Here is a 14,290-nt window from a genome sequence, read left to right on the forward strand (position 1 = left end):
AGAATACATTTATTAAACACAACCAGCTGCAGTCAATGACGAGTTTGGAAAAAAAGATTCTACAATCAACTTCTCTTTAATTATTGTAAATAAAGTCTCCGGGCATTATATTTTATGTTTGGTCTTTCTCTCTCATACTCTCTTTAGATCTTGGATATTTACCAAACTTATATCATAGGAAAAGGGAAAATGCTTTCATCTTTACTGTCATTTTTCTTTAGTAGTCATAGGCCATGGTACTACAACACTGCCGCACCCCTGTCTTTAGACATTGGAAGCTCAGACTGGGGGATAAGGGAAATCGATCTCCTGTCCCATGAAGTAATTGGAAGGAGAGGGCCCACAGTAATGCTGCCACGGTTTAGGACCAAGTAAAGGAAAATGATAGTAAGTATGACGTACAATGTCTGCAGCTCTCGCCCACTGTCATCGTATCCACAGAGAGCATCTGATAAAAGGTCAGTGGGTTCCTTTATCTCATGTTCTAGTATGATGGTATTGTGGTATCGGATCAGTCGCAGAAGCGCAGTATTTAACCACTTTGTCTATTCTGTGGTTATACAGAGATGTCATCTGACTGATTGCTTGCTGGCGGTCAGGGGAGATATGACAAGGTTTCAGCAGTCACATGACACAGATTAACCCTTATATACCTGCAGTGTTATTAACCCTGCGAGGCCCAGGCTGCAGTTTGTTAGTGTTAGTAGAGAGATCCAATGGGAATGATTGCAGGACACAATGTAACAATGATATTATTCTGAGAAGGTATCACAGATCCTGTGTTGTTCTCCACACCTAGACACTATGCTGCCCATTAAACACCACTTGACTTATTGTGCCCTGCCCTCCCCACCCCCCTCTCCCAGCATGCAGTGCTGTTTTTTGTGAGTCAGCAGGGGGATGTTTTTGTGCTTTAAATACAAGCTTCTTCCTGCTTTTATCACGAGTTTCTCTCCTCTTTCACAATGAACGGACTGGGACTCATCCTGCTAGCTGCCCTCACTTCATGGACTGAGGGGGGCTTTTATTTTAAACCTGGGCAGCACTGCTATAAGCCAGCAGCCAGGAGACTCCAGGGGGTTCAGTAAGTACCACATGCTTAGAGCGCAAGCTTTGCAGACCAGCTCTCTGCTGGGCACATTGTGATCTGATTTACTAAACACATTGATTGTTAACATTTAAAGTCAATGCTTCATTTGCTCTGTTTGTGTCTCAATGTGTGTGGATGTCACCCCTTACTCACATTTGTATTTTTTTTATTTTATTTTTATGAAGAATCAGAATATGGGGGTCTGTACAATCTATCTAAGACACCCCAACATTAAGGCTCAGTTATACAATGTATCTAAGACACCCCAACATTAAGGCTCGGTTATACAATGTATCTAAGACACCCCAACATTAAGGCTCGGTTATACAATGTATCTAAGACACCCCAACTTTGGGGCTCAGTTATACAATGTATCTAAGACACCCCAACATTAAGGCTCGGTTATACAATGTATCTAAGACACCCCAACTTTGGGGCTCAGTTATACAATGTATCTAAGACACCCCAACATTAAGGCTCGGTTATACAATGTATCTAAGACACCCCAACATTAAGGCTCGGTTATACAATGTATCTAAGACACCCCAACTTTGGGGCTCAGTTATACAATGTATCTAAGTCACACTAATATTAGGGCTCAGTTATACAATGTATCTAAGTCACACTAATATTAGGACTCAGTTATACAATGTATCTAAGTCACACTAATATTAGGGCTCAGTTATACAATGTATCTAAGTCACACTAATATTAGGGCTCAGTTATACAGTGTATTGGACTAGCCATAATTTATAAACAGAGATAAGAATTCAAAATAGAATTTGGAAGAAATTAGAAATTCCGTATACATTAACATTTTAACTCGACCAAGAATTTCTACTACTAAGATCTATTTCTGAACACAAAGTTTTACCATAAAGAAACCGAGCACTTAAAGTGCCCCCCGGAATAATATCCAACGCCCTTGGGGTATAGTGACACAGTAACAGAGGGATTGAGGGACCTGCTCAGTGAGTTTACATGCTAGAGGGAGTGGGGTATAGTGACACAGTAACAGAGGGATTGAGGGCCCTGCTCAATGAGCTTACATGCTAGAGGGAGTGGGGTATAATGACAGTAACAGAGGGATTGAGGGACCTGCTCAGTGAGTTTACATGCTAGAGGGAGTGGGGTATAGTGACCCAGTAACAGAGGGATTGAGGGCCTGCTCAGTGAGTTTACATGCTAGAGGGAGTGGGGTATAGTGACACAGTAACAGAGGGATTGAGAGCCCTGCTCAGTGAGTTTACATGCAAGAGGGAGTGGGGTATAGTGACACAGTAACAGAGGGATTGAGGGCCCTGCTCAGTGAGTTTACATGTTAGAGGGAGTGGGGTATAGTGACACAGTAACAGAGGGATTGAGGGCCCTGCTCAGTGAGTTTACATGTTAGAGGGAGTGGGGTATAGTGACCCAGTAACAGAGGGATTGAGGGCCTGCTCAGTGAGTTTACATGCTAGAGGGAGTGGGGTATAGTGACACAGTAACAGAGGGATTGAGAGCCCTGCTCAGTGAGTTTACATGCAAGAGGGAGTGGGGTATAGTGACACAGTAACAGAGGGATTGAGGGCCCTGCTCAGTGAGTTTACATGTTAGAGGGAGTGGGGTATAGTGACACAGTAACAGAGGGATTGAGGGCCCTGCTCAGTGAGTTTACATGTTAGAGGGAGTGGGGTATAGTGACCCAGTAACAGAGGGATTGAGGGCCCTGCTCAGTGAGTTTACATGTTAGAGGGAGTGGGGTATAGTGACACAGTAACAGAGGGATTGAGGGCCCTGCTCAGTGAGTTTACATGCTAGAGGGAGTGGGGTATAGTGACACAGTAACAGAGGGATTGAGGGCCCTGCTCAGTGAGGTTACATGCTAGAGGTAGTGGGGTATAGTGACACAGTAACAGAGGGATTGAGGGCACTGCTCAGTGAGTTTACATGCTAGAGGGAGTGGGGTATAGTGACACAGTAACAGAGGGATTGAGGGCCCTGCTCAGTGAGGTTACATGCTAGAGGTAGTGGGGTATAGTGACACAGTAACAGAGGGATTGAGGGCCCTGCTCAGTGAGGTTACATGCTAGAGGTAGTGGGGTATAGTGACACAGTAACAGAGGGATTATGGGCCTGCTCAGTGAGTTTACATGCTAGAGGGAGTGGGGTATAGTGACACAGTAACAAAGGGATTGAGGGCCTGCTCAGTGAGTTTACATGTTAGAGGGAGTGGGGTATAGTGACACAGTAACAGAGGGATTGAGGGCCCTGCTCAATGGGGTATAGTGACACAGTAACAGAGGGATTGAGGGCCCTCTGTTACTGTGTCACTGTAACAGAGGGATTGAGGGCCTGCTCAGTGAGTTTACATGTTAGAGGGAGTGGGGTATAATGACACAGTAACAGAGGGATTGAGGGCCCTGCTCAATGAGTTTACATGCTAGAGGGAGTGGGGTATAGTGACACAGTAACAGAGGGATTGAGAGCCCTGCTCAGTGAGTTTACATGCTAGAGGGAGTGGGGTATAGTGACACAGTAACAGAGGGATTGAGGGCCCCGCTCAGTGAGTTTACATGTTAGAGGGAGTAGGGTATAGTGACACAGTAACAGAGGGATTGAGGGCCCTGCTCAATGAGTTTACATGCTAGAGGGAGTAGGGTATAGTGACACAGTAACAGAGGGATTGAGGGCCCTGCTCAATGAGTTTACATGCTAGAGGGAGTAGGGTATAGTGACACAGTAACAGAGGGATTGAGGGCCCTGCTTAATGAGTTTACATGCTAGAGGGAGTGGGGTATAGTGACACAGTAACAGAGGGATTGATGGCCCTGCTCAGTGAGTTTACATGTTAGAGGGAGTGGGGTATAGTGACACAGTAACAGAGGGATTGAGGGCCCTGCTCAGTGAGATTACATGTTAGAGGGAGTGGGGTATAGTGACACAGTAACAGAGGGATTGAGGGCCCTGCTCAATGAGTTTACATGTTAGAGGGAGTGGGGTATAGTGACACAGTAACAGAGGGATTGAGGGCCCTGCTCAGTGAGCTTACATGTTAGAGGGAGTGGGGTATAGTGACACAGTAACAGAGGGATTGAGGGCCACGCAAAGTACCCCAGCGCCAGACAGTGTGCGTCCAATGATTCTCTATGTGAAGTATTGGAATCAGTTATTTTCATAGAGAGCTCCTGGATTGGCAGATCACAGCAACTACCGTGCATCTCTATGCTTCTCTATTAGAATCTGACCAGAATTAATCTGGAAGATATATATAAATTAGTGAGAGTGCTCCTTTAAACATATGATAATCTGATCATGTGATGTATTATCTGTGATATATTTCACAACATGACGGGAATCTCTTCCCATCCTAGTTTATAACAGCACCTATTTCCTGATAGTCCAATTCACTGTATTAGTCTCTACCGTCTGTGCTGGAAGGTCATTCCATGCATCTACAACATATATGTGAAAATATATTTAATTTCATTATTTCCTGAAGTCACCCTAACAGTCCCTCTCTCGAAGCTCAGGTGACATTTATATTTCGCTTTCGCTCATTACATGTGAAACGTGGTACCAGTGCATCCAATGATGAGACAGCACAGACGGTCTCTTGTTCCAGACCACAGGGTTCTCTAAGTGTTACTAAGTGTTTATCTGGAAAAGGAAGTACTGGTTACAAAGTATCTGAAAAGTAATATCCGCTGGATGAGATATTAACCCTGAGCGGTTATGAAATACTGACATTACACACGAAAAGCCGTTTTCTCAAATCCCGCCTTTCATACACCTCAATACATGATGAACCCTCTTCCAGTTTCTCAGATTAAATTTTTTTTTTGCTGTGTCAAAGAGTCCTTACCTGTAAGTAAAATTGTCAAGAATTCTAAGTGAATTTTACATTTTAGACCAAAATCATAGCAATTTGTCTATTTTGATCTTAAAATTGTAATGGATATCCCTGTGTATGTTACCGAGAGCAGCCATTTTAACTGTCGGTCACATGATTTCTGGTAACGCAACCCACACTGAAATTTCTTCATTCACTGTCTAACATTAACCATTTCATTGCCAGAGCGCTGACCAGATTCTTCATGTTGGGCAGACTAGATGGGCCGAATGTTTCTTATCTGCCGTCACATTCTATGTTTCTATGCTTGTAGTAATAGGTTTTTGTCCTCCCTGCTCTAGGAATTATCCACGGCCCCATGAATACATCCCAGTGGAAAGTCTGCCAAAGGCTTGGGATTGGCGCAACTTGAATGGCGTCAATTATGTCAGCACAACGCGTAACCAGCACATCCCCCAATACTGCGGCTCATGTTGGGCCCACGGGAGCACTAGCGCCATGGCAGGTAAATTCTGTACCAATAACATCACGTTAAAAATGTCAGGTTTTATTCACAAAATGACCATTTTCCTACATCTTATCTCCCTGTTAGTCATTGTTATTAGCTTCGCCCTTTGCACTTGGTAGTCCGTATAGAGAGAGCATAGGGAGAGGAGGAGAAATCAAACAATGGTTGTAAACTGGTTCATGTATGTAGTCCCAACGTATTCTGCAGCTCTGTACAATAGATAAACCAAGACAAACAATTCATTTTAACAAAACAAGTTTGACATATGGGGATAGTAGCTGTAGAATGCCCTGCCAAAACTTATTTATAAATTCAAAATACAAAAATATTTGCACACTTGTAAAGTAGTAAATAAAATATTTGCACACTTGTAAAGTATTAAATAAAATATTTGCACACTTGGCATCTCATGAAATATTTAAACACGACATACACTAGGTAAGCACATTCTAGGTTCTGGAGACACATTCTGGTAAATCTAGTGTTTACGCACAGACATGTCATAGTCCCAGTGTTTGCCACCACGCAGGAGGCCAGCTTGTAAAAGCCTCTTTATAAAACAAGTGTACACACGCATATTGTTTCTCCTCACAGACCGTATTAATATAAAGAGGAAGGGGATATGGCCATCCGCCTACCTGTCTGTACAGAATGTCATTGACTGCGGGGAAGCGGGATCCTGCGAGGGAGGCGACCATCTTGGAGTCTGGGACTATGCTCACCAACATGGAATACCCGACGAAACCTGCAACAATTATCAGGCCAAGGATCAGGGTAAGACAAATGGGGAAAAGCCCACGGGAAACATTAGGACCAAGCAGAATGAGTGCATTTTAGAAAGAGAAACTCTAGCACTTTGAGAGTCCAAACTTTTTTTATATTCAAAGGGCTTTACTGAATATAAATAAACCTATCAACTCCTTATTCACCACTAACACTCCATGGATTCTTTATACATAGCTCTCCCCACCATAACCACTATCTGTCCCCCCCCCATGACACCTACCTATCCCTCTATGACCCCTACCTGTCCCCCCCATGACACGTACCTATCCCCCCCATGACCCCTACTTGTCCCCCGATGACCAGTACCTGTCCCCACCATAACACCTACTTGTTCCCCCCCAATGACCCCTATTGTGTTCTTTCTGCTTGGCCTTTGCCATCAGTCCAGTTATTTATTCTGTTTTGTTGTAAACTTTAGCATGTGACAAATTCAATCAGTGCGGGACCTGTGTCACCTTCGGGCAATGCTTCTCTCTGACCAATTACACCCTGTGGAAGGTCGGGGACTATGGGTCGGTCAGTGGAAGAGAAAAAATGATGGCGGAAATCTACAAAAACGGTCCAATCAGGTTTGTCATAACTTTTTTATTTATAGTTTACCCCAAGCGTAGGATGCTGCGACAATGAAACACTCGATGGAGTGGACATGGGAAAATTACTAAATACATTTTTAAAATCTCAGAACATGACACAGTATGACTGGCAGTGTATGTTACACACAGTTACAGTACACACAATTACACCCCTGCGTTTACACACACAGTTACACTACACACAATTACACCCCTGCGTTTACACACACAGTTACACTACACACAAATATACCCCTGCGTTCACACACAGTTACACCACACACAAATACACCCCTGCATTTATACAAAAATACTATCTACATTAACAGTGACACTACACACATTAAATATCTGCATTCACGATGACACTACACACAAATACACCCCTGCCTTTACACACACAGTTACACTACACACAAATACACCCCTGTATTGACACACACACAGTTACACTACACACAAATACACCCCTGCGTTCACACACACAGTTACACTACACACAAATACACCCCTAGATTGACACACACAGTTACACTACACACAAATAGACCCCTGCGTTCACACACACAGTTACACTACACACAAATACACCCCTACATTGACACACACAGTTACACTACACACAATACACCCCTGCATTGACACACACACAGTTACACTACATACAAATATACCCCTGCGTTCACACACAGTGTTACACTACACACAAATACACCCCTGCATTGATACACACACAGTTACACTACACACAAATATACCCCTGCATTGACACATACACAGTTACACCACACACAAATACACCCCTGCATTTACACAAAAAATACTATCTACATTAACAGTGACACTACACACATTAACAATCTGCATTCACAATGACACTACACACAAATACATCCCTGCATTGACACACACACAGTTACACTACATACAAATATACCCCTGCGTTCACACACAGTTACACTACACACAAATACACCCCTGCATTGACACACACACAGTTACACTACATACAAATATACCCCTGCGTTCACACACACAGTTACACTACACACAAATACACCCCTGCATTGACACACACACAGTTACACTACACACAAATATACCCCTGCGTTCACACACACAGTTACACTACACACAAATATACCCCTGCAGTGACACACACACAGTTACACTACATACAAATATACCCCTGCGTTCACACACAGTGTTACACTACACACAAATACACCCCTGCATTGATACACACACAGTTACACTACACACAAATATACCCCTGCGTTCACACACACAGTTACACTACACACAAATATACCCCTGCAGTGACACACACACAGTTACACCACACACAAATACACCCCTGCATTTACACAAAAAATACTATCTACATTAACAGTGACACTACACACATTAACAATCTGCATTCACAATGACACTACACACAAATACACCCCTGCCTTTACACACACAGTTACACTACACACAAATACATCCCTGCATTGACACACACACACAGTTACACTACATACAAATATACCCCTGCGTTCACACACACAGTTACACTACACACAAATACACCCCTGCCTTTACACACACAGTTACACTACACACAAATATACCCCTGCATTGACACACACACACAGTTACACTACATACAAATATACCCCTGCGTTCACACACACAGTTACACTACACACAAATACACCCCTGCCTTTACACACACAGTTACACTACACACAAATATACCCCTGCGTTCAAACACAGTTACACTACACACAAATAGACCCCTGCATTTACACCAAAAATATTATCTACATTCACAGTGACACTACACACTAACAATCTGCATTCATAATGACACTACACACATTAACAATCTGCATTCACAATGACAGTACACACATTTACACCCCTGCCTTTACACACACAGTTACACTACACACAAATACACCCCTGCATTGACACACACAGTTACACTACACACAAATACACCCCTGCGTTCACACACACAGTTACACTACACACAAATACACCCCTGCATTGACACACAGTTACACTACATACAAATATACCCCTGCGTTCACACACACAGTTACACTACACACAAATACACCCCTGCGTTGACACACAGTTACACTACACACAAATACACTCCTGCGTTCACACACAGTTACACTACACACAAATACACCCCTGCATTGACACACACACAGTTACACTACACACAAATAGACCCCTGCATTTACACAAAAAATACTATCTACGTTAACAGTGACACTACACACATTAACAATCTGCATTCACAATGACACTACACACAAATACACCCCTGCCTTTACACACACAGTTACACTACACACAAATACATCCCTGCATTGACACACACACAGTTACTCTACATACAAATATACCCCTGCGTTCACACACAGTTACACTACACACAAATACACCCCTGCGTTCACACACACAGTTACACTACACACAAATACACCCCTGCGTTCACACACAGTTACACTACACACAATTACACCCCTGCGTTTACACACATAGTTACACTACACACAAATATACCCCTGCGTTCAAACACACAGTTACACTACACACAAATAGACCCCTGCATTTACACACACACACAGTTACACTACACACAAATACACCCCTGCGTTCACACACACAGTTACACTACATACAAATATACCCCTGCGTTCACACACACAGTTACACTACACACAAATACACCCCTGCATTGACACACACACAGTTACACTACATACAAATACACCCCTGCATTGACACACACACAGTTACACTACATACAAATATACCCCTGCGTTCACACACACAGTTACACTACACACAAATACACCCCTGCATTGACACACACACAGTTACACTACACACAAATACACCCCTGCGTTCACACACAGTTACACTACACACAAATACACCCCTGCCTTTACACACACAGTTACACTACACACAAATACATCCCTGCATTGACACACACAGTTACACTACATACAAATATACCCCTGCGTTCACACACACAGTTACACTACATACAAATATACCCCTGCGTTCACACACAGTTACACTACACACAAATACACCCCTGCCTTTACACACACAGTTACACTACACACAAATACATCCCTGCATTGACACACACACAGTTACACTACATACAAATATACCCCTGCGTTCACACACACAGTTACACTACACACAAATATACCCCTGCGTTCAAAAACAGTTACACTACACACAAATATACCCCTGCGTTCAAACACAGTGACACTACACACAAATATACCCCTGCGTTCAAACACAGTGACACTACACACAAATAGACCCCTGCATTGACACACACACACAGTTACACTACACACAAATAGACCCCTGCATTTACACAAAAAATACTATCTACATTCACAGTGACACTACACACATTAACAATCTGCATTCACAATGACACTACACACATTTACACCCCTACATTTATAAACAGTTACACTACACAAAGACAAAAATAAACGTTTGTATTTGGTTTTATTTACTGTCCCTTTAGAAACACAACAAAATAAACTCCTTAAATCCCCTGCCATAGTCACTACACGAGTCATACAATTTATCAAACATATCTAGGAGTCCCCTGATCATGGGAACCCCATTATTTCTGCAACCAACCTGCACGCAATATATGGATGACACCCAAAAGGGGAGTCACAATGACATTGACTTGTATTGGCGGTTCAAGCGCTCGGTAATGACAGATCTAATCTGAGGTAATGTTTTTTTTTTTTTTTATCCATTGCTGCTTTTTGCAGTGGTTTGGGGGAGATTTGGGGGAAAGCCATTACCCAAGCGTTGCACTAACCTGTGTTCTCCACTTCCCATTGCAGCTGTGGGATAATGGCTACGGAAAAACTGGATGCTTATACGGGAGGCTTGTATGCAGAATACCAACGCTCACCAATGGTCAACCACATTGTCTCGGTGGCTGGATGGGGAGTAGATGAGAATAACGTGGAGTACTGGATTGTTCGCAACTCTTGGGGAGAACCCTGGGTGAGACTTTCTTGGGAGGCCACAGATTAACAAATTGTCTAAACTCAAAGAGAAAAGCCTTAAAACCCACAAAACTACAATATCTAACAATAATTCGGCTGGTTAGAGCAGTGGTAATGTCGATGTCTTAGAATATGGAAATCAGGTTTGACTTCCACCAATAATACACATCAACTATATATATCCATAATGTATATTTTTATATTACACATTTCTTTTTCCAGAAAATGCATTCTAACAGGAATATTTAAAGTGACACTCCAGACCCTTGGAGCACGTCAACTTCCTGAATTTCAGATTTCAATAGAAATGGTCACTTGTATAAATGGACCTGGTTACACACCCTTGGCGGTCAGACAACCGGTCCTGTTACTTCCTGGTTTGGTTAGCTCAGTGAAGATAAACTCAAGAGGAACAATTGCTCAGAGCACCTGCCTTACAAAGACTTCTCATTGAGCTGCATTGGGAAGTCTGTGATTGGACAGTCACAGAAAGTGTGGGCGGAGTTAGAAAAGGAGGGCTTGCAAAGGCTGCAGATAAGAGAACTGCAGTTTCTTTTACAATCTATTTTTAGATATAACCCCAATGACAAAATGCATCATTACGGCATGCATGTTTTCATTTGGGTTATATCTACTAAACAGTGATATTTATTTATTTTTGTATTTGTGTATGCGTGTGATGAGACAGACTGGTGCCATCTCTAATCATTTTAAATAACCATTTGTGTTTACTATAAATCCCACAGACCGGTTTAGAAGTCCCAGATCTCCCTTATCACACACCCAGTGCCATCTAACAGATCATTTAGCTACAATTGCTCATTATACGATCCTTATTGATTTCTTCTCTCCGCAGGGCGAGGCTGGGTGGCTTCGTATAGTGACCAGCACATACAAAGGAGGACAAGGAGCCAACTACAACCTGGCCATTGAGGAGGACTGTGCATATGGAGATCCCATTCTTGTATGACCATTGAAAGTGAGGGAAACTCACTTTTAGGATTCCCTTAAAGACTAAACATTTTGCTGTGAATTCTAAGCATTGTGCCCAGATCACACACTGCAGAAATACAGTATAGGCTTCTTTTTTTAAATTTTTTACATTTTCTATGCCAACCTCACCAAAACACAAAATAATAAATCAGCTTTCAGTAAACAGAGCAAAGCGGCAGAATCAGCTAGATCATCCAATAGAGCTGTAATGAGCATAACAGAGATTGGTACACAACTGGGGAAATGTCTGCGCTACGGAATCTGATGGCGCTACATAAATAATAAACAAATCTACATAGAAAGAATGGGCTAAGCTGGTAGGGATCGTCTGCAATGCTCTTTTCCACCCAGAGGGGGCGCCGGGTATGCTATCACAGGGACATGAGGTCACATGTGTGACAAGGAAACTGGCTGAGAATGGCGGTTATAATGTCAGATGGAATTGGAAGGTGGATCCCTTAGTGCAGAGCATTATGACACGTACGCCAGACAAAGGCTATTCCTGGTTTAAATACCACAACAATGGTGGAAATATAGGGACGCTGTGCCATTGCAGAGAGCGTGACGAGAGGTTACAATAAATTTTGATATACTGATTCAACCAAAGATTATTCCTTTATTTTAGAGCATTAAATCACATAGCTGGGATTGGCGTATACAGCATTAAATCACATAGCTGGGATTGGCGTATACAGCATTATGTCACATAGCTGGGATCGGCTTATACAGCATTATGTCACATAGCTGGGATCGGCTTATACAGCATTATGTCACATAGCTGGGATCGGCTTATACAGCATTATGTCACATAGCTGGGATTGGCCAATACAGTATTATATCACATATCTGGGATTTACTTTTTAGGGTAACACTGCAAATTCTTACATAAAAACCATACACAGATTTCACAATACATGACACATATGCTCATAATTACATGCACAAGCAAGATGCACACTACAAAGCATGCGCGCGCTCACAGCTCACTGACAGACCATAAACACTAAAGGACACACAAAGCCTGCAGACAAAAACAAGTTCTTATAGCTCACATACATACACTCAGCAAGATGCACACAGCCTGTGCAATACAAGAGACACACACGCACAGGCTGTGCAATACAAAAGACACACACACACAGGCTGTGCAATACAAAAGACACACACACACAGGCTGTGCAATACAAAAGACACACAAACAGGCTGTGCAATACAAAAGACACACACACAGGCTGTGCAATACAAAAGACACACACGCACAGGCTGTGCAATACAAAAGACACACACGCACAGGCTGTGCAATACAAAAGACACACACACAGGCTGTGCAATACAAAAGACACACACACACAGGCTGTGCAATACAAAAGACACACACACAGGCTGTGCAATACAAAAGACACACACACAGGCTGTGCAATATAAAAGAACACAGGCTGTGCAATACAAAAGACACACACACAGGCTGTGCAATATAAAAGAACACAGGCTGTGCAATACAAGAGACACACACACAGGCTGTGCAATACAAGAGACACACACACAGGCTGTACAATACAAAAGACACACACACAGCCTGTGCAATACAAGAGATACACACACACACAGCCTGTGCAATACAAGAGATACACACACACACAGCCTGTGCAATACAAGAGACACACACACACAGGCTGTGCAATACAAAAGACACACACAGGCTGTGCAATACAAAAGAGACACACACAGCCTGTGCAATACAAAAGACACACACACAGCCTGTGCAATACAAAAGACACACACACAGCCTGTGCAATACAAGAGACACACACACAGGCTGTGCAATACAAAAGACACACACACAGGCTGTGCAATACAAAAGACACACACACAGGCTGTGCAATACAAGAGACACACACACAGCCTGTGCAATACAAGAGACACACAAGCACAGGCTGTGCAGTACAAGAGACACGCACAGGCTGTGCAGTACAAGAGACACGCACAGGCTGTGCAGTACAAGAGACGCACGCACAGGCTGTGCAATACAAGAGATACACACACACACAGGCTGTGCAATACAAGAGATACACACACACACAGGCTGTGCAATACAAAAGACACACACAGGCTGTGCAATACAAAAGACACACACACAGGCTGTGCAATAAAAGAGACACACACACAGGCTGTGCAATACAAGAGATACACACACAAACAGGCTGTGCAATACAAAAGACACACACAGGCTGTGCAATACAAAAGACACACACACAGGCTGTGCAATACAAAAGACACACACACAGGCTGTGCAATACAAAAGACACACACACAGGCTGTGCAATAAAAGAGACACACACACAGGCTGTGCAATACAAGAGATACACACACAAACACAGAGCCTGTGCAATACAAGAGACATACAGAGACCCGTATATTAAAAGAATGCACTTGCATCTTGAT

The 14,290-nt window shown here is 42.9% G+C and overlaps 1 protein-coding gene across 1 annotated transcript; it reads left to right on the plus strand.

Moving 5' to 3' along the window:
• The first annotated feature begins 883 nt into the window (after positions 1–883).
• Positions 884–12,454, plus strand: CTSZ (cathepsin Z). Its single transcript, XM_063459634.1, has 6 exons — positions 884–1,084; positions 5,264–5,427; positions 6,025–6,204; positions 6,635–6,785; positions 10,688–10,853; positions 11,712–12,454. The coding sequence occupies exons 1-6, from the start codon at positions 966–968 to the stop codon at positions 11,823–11,825; spliced, it is 894 nt and encodes a 297-aa protein (XP_063315704.1). The 5' UTR covers positions 884–965; the 3' UTR covers positions 11,826–12,454.
• The last annotated feature ends 1,836 nt before the right edge of the window (positions 12,455–14,290 follow it).

Source organism: Pelobates fuscus, chromosome 6 (genome assembly GCF_036172605.1).
Source record: "Pelobates fuscus isolate aPelFus1 chromosome 6, aPelFus1.pri, whole genome shotgun sequence".
Taxonomy (NCBI): Eukaryota; Metazoa; Chordata; class Amphibia; order Anura; family Pelobatidae; genus Pelobates; species Pelobates fuscus.

Coding starts and splice junctions, on each gene's coding strand:
- CTSZ (XM_063459634.1), top strand. CDS start 966: ATGAACGGACTGGGACTCATCCTGCTAGCTGCCCTCACTTCATGGACT. Junction 6,205..6,634: donor TTATCAGGCCAAGGATCAGG/GTAAGACAAATG, acceptor TGTAAACTTTAG/CATGTGACAAATTCAATCAG. Junction 10,854..11,711: donor ACTCTTGGGGAGAACCCTGG/GTGAGACTTTCT, acceptor TTCTCTCCGCAG/GGCGAGGCTGGGTGGCTTCG.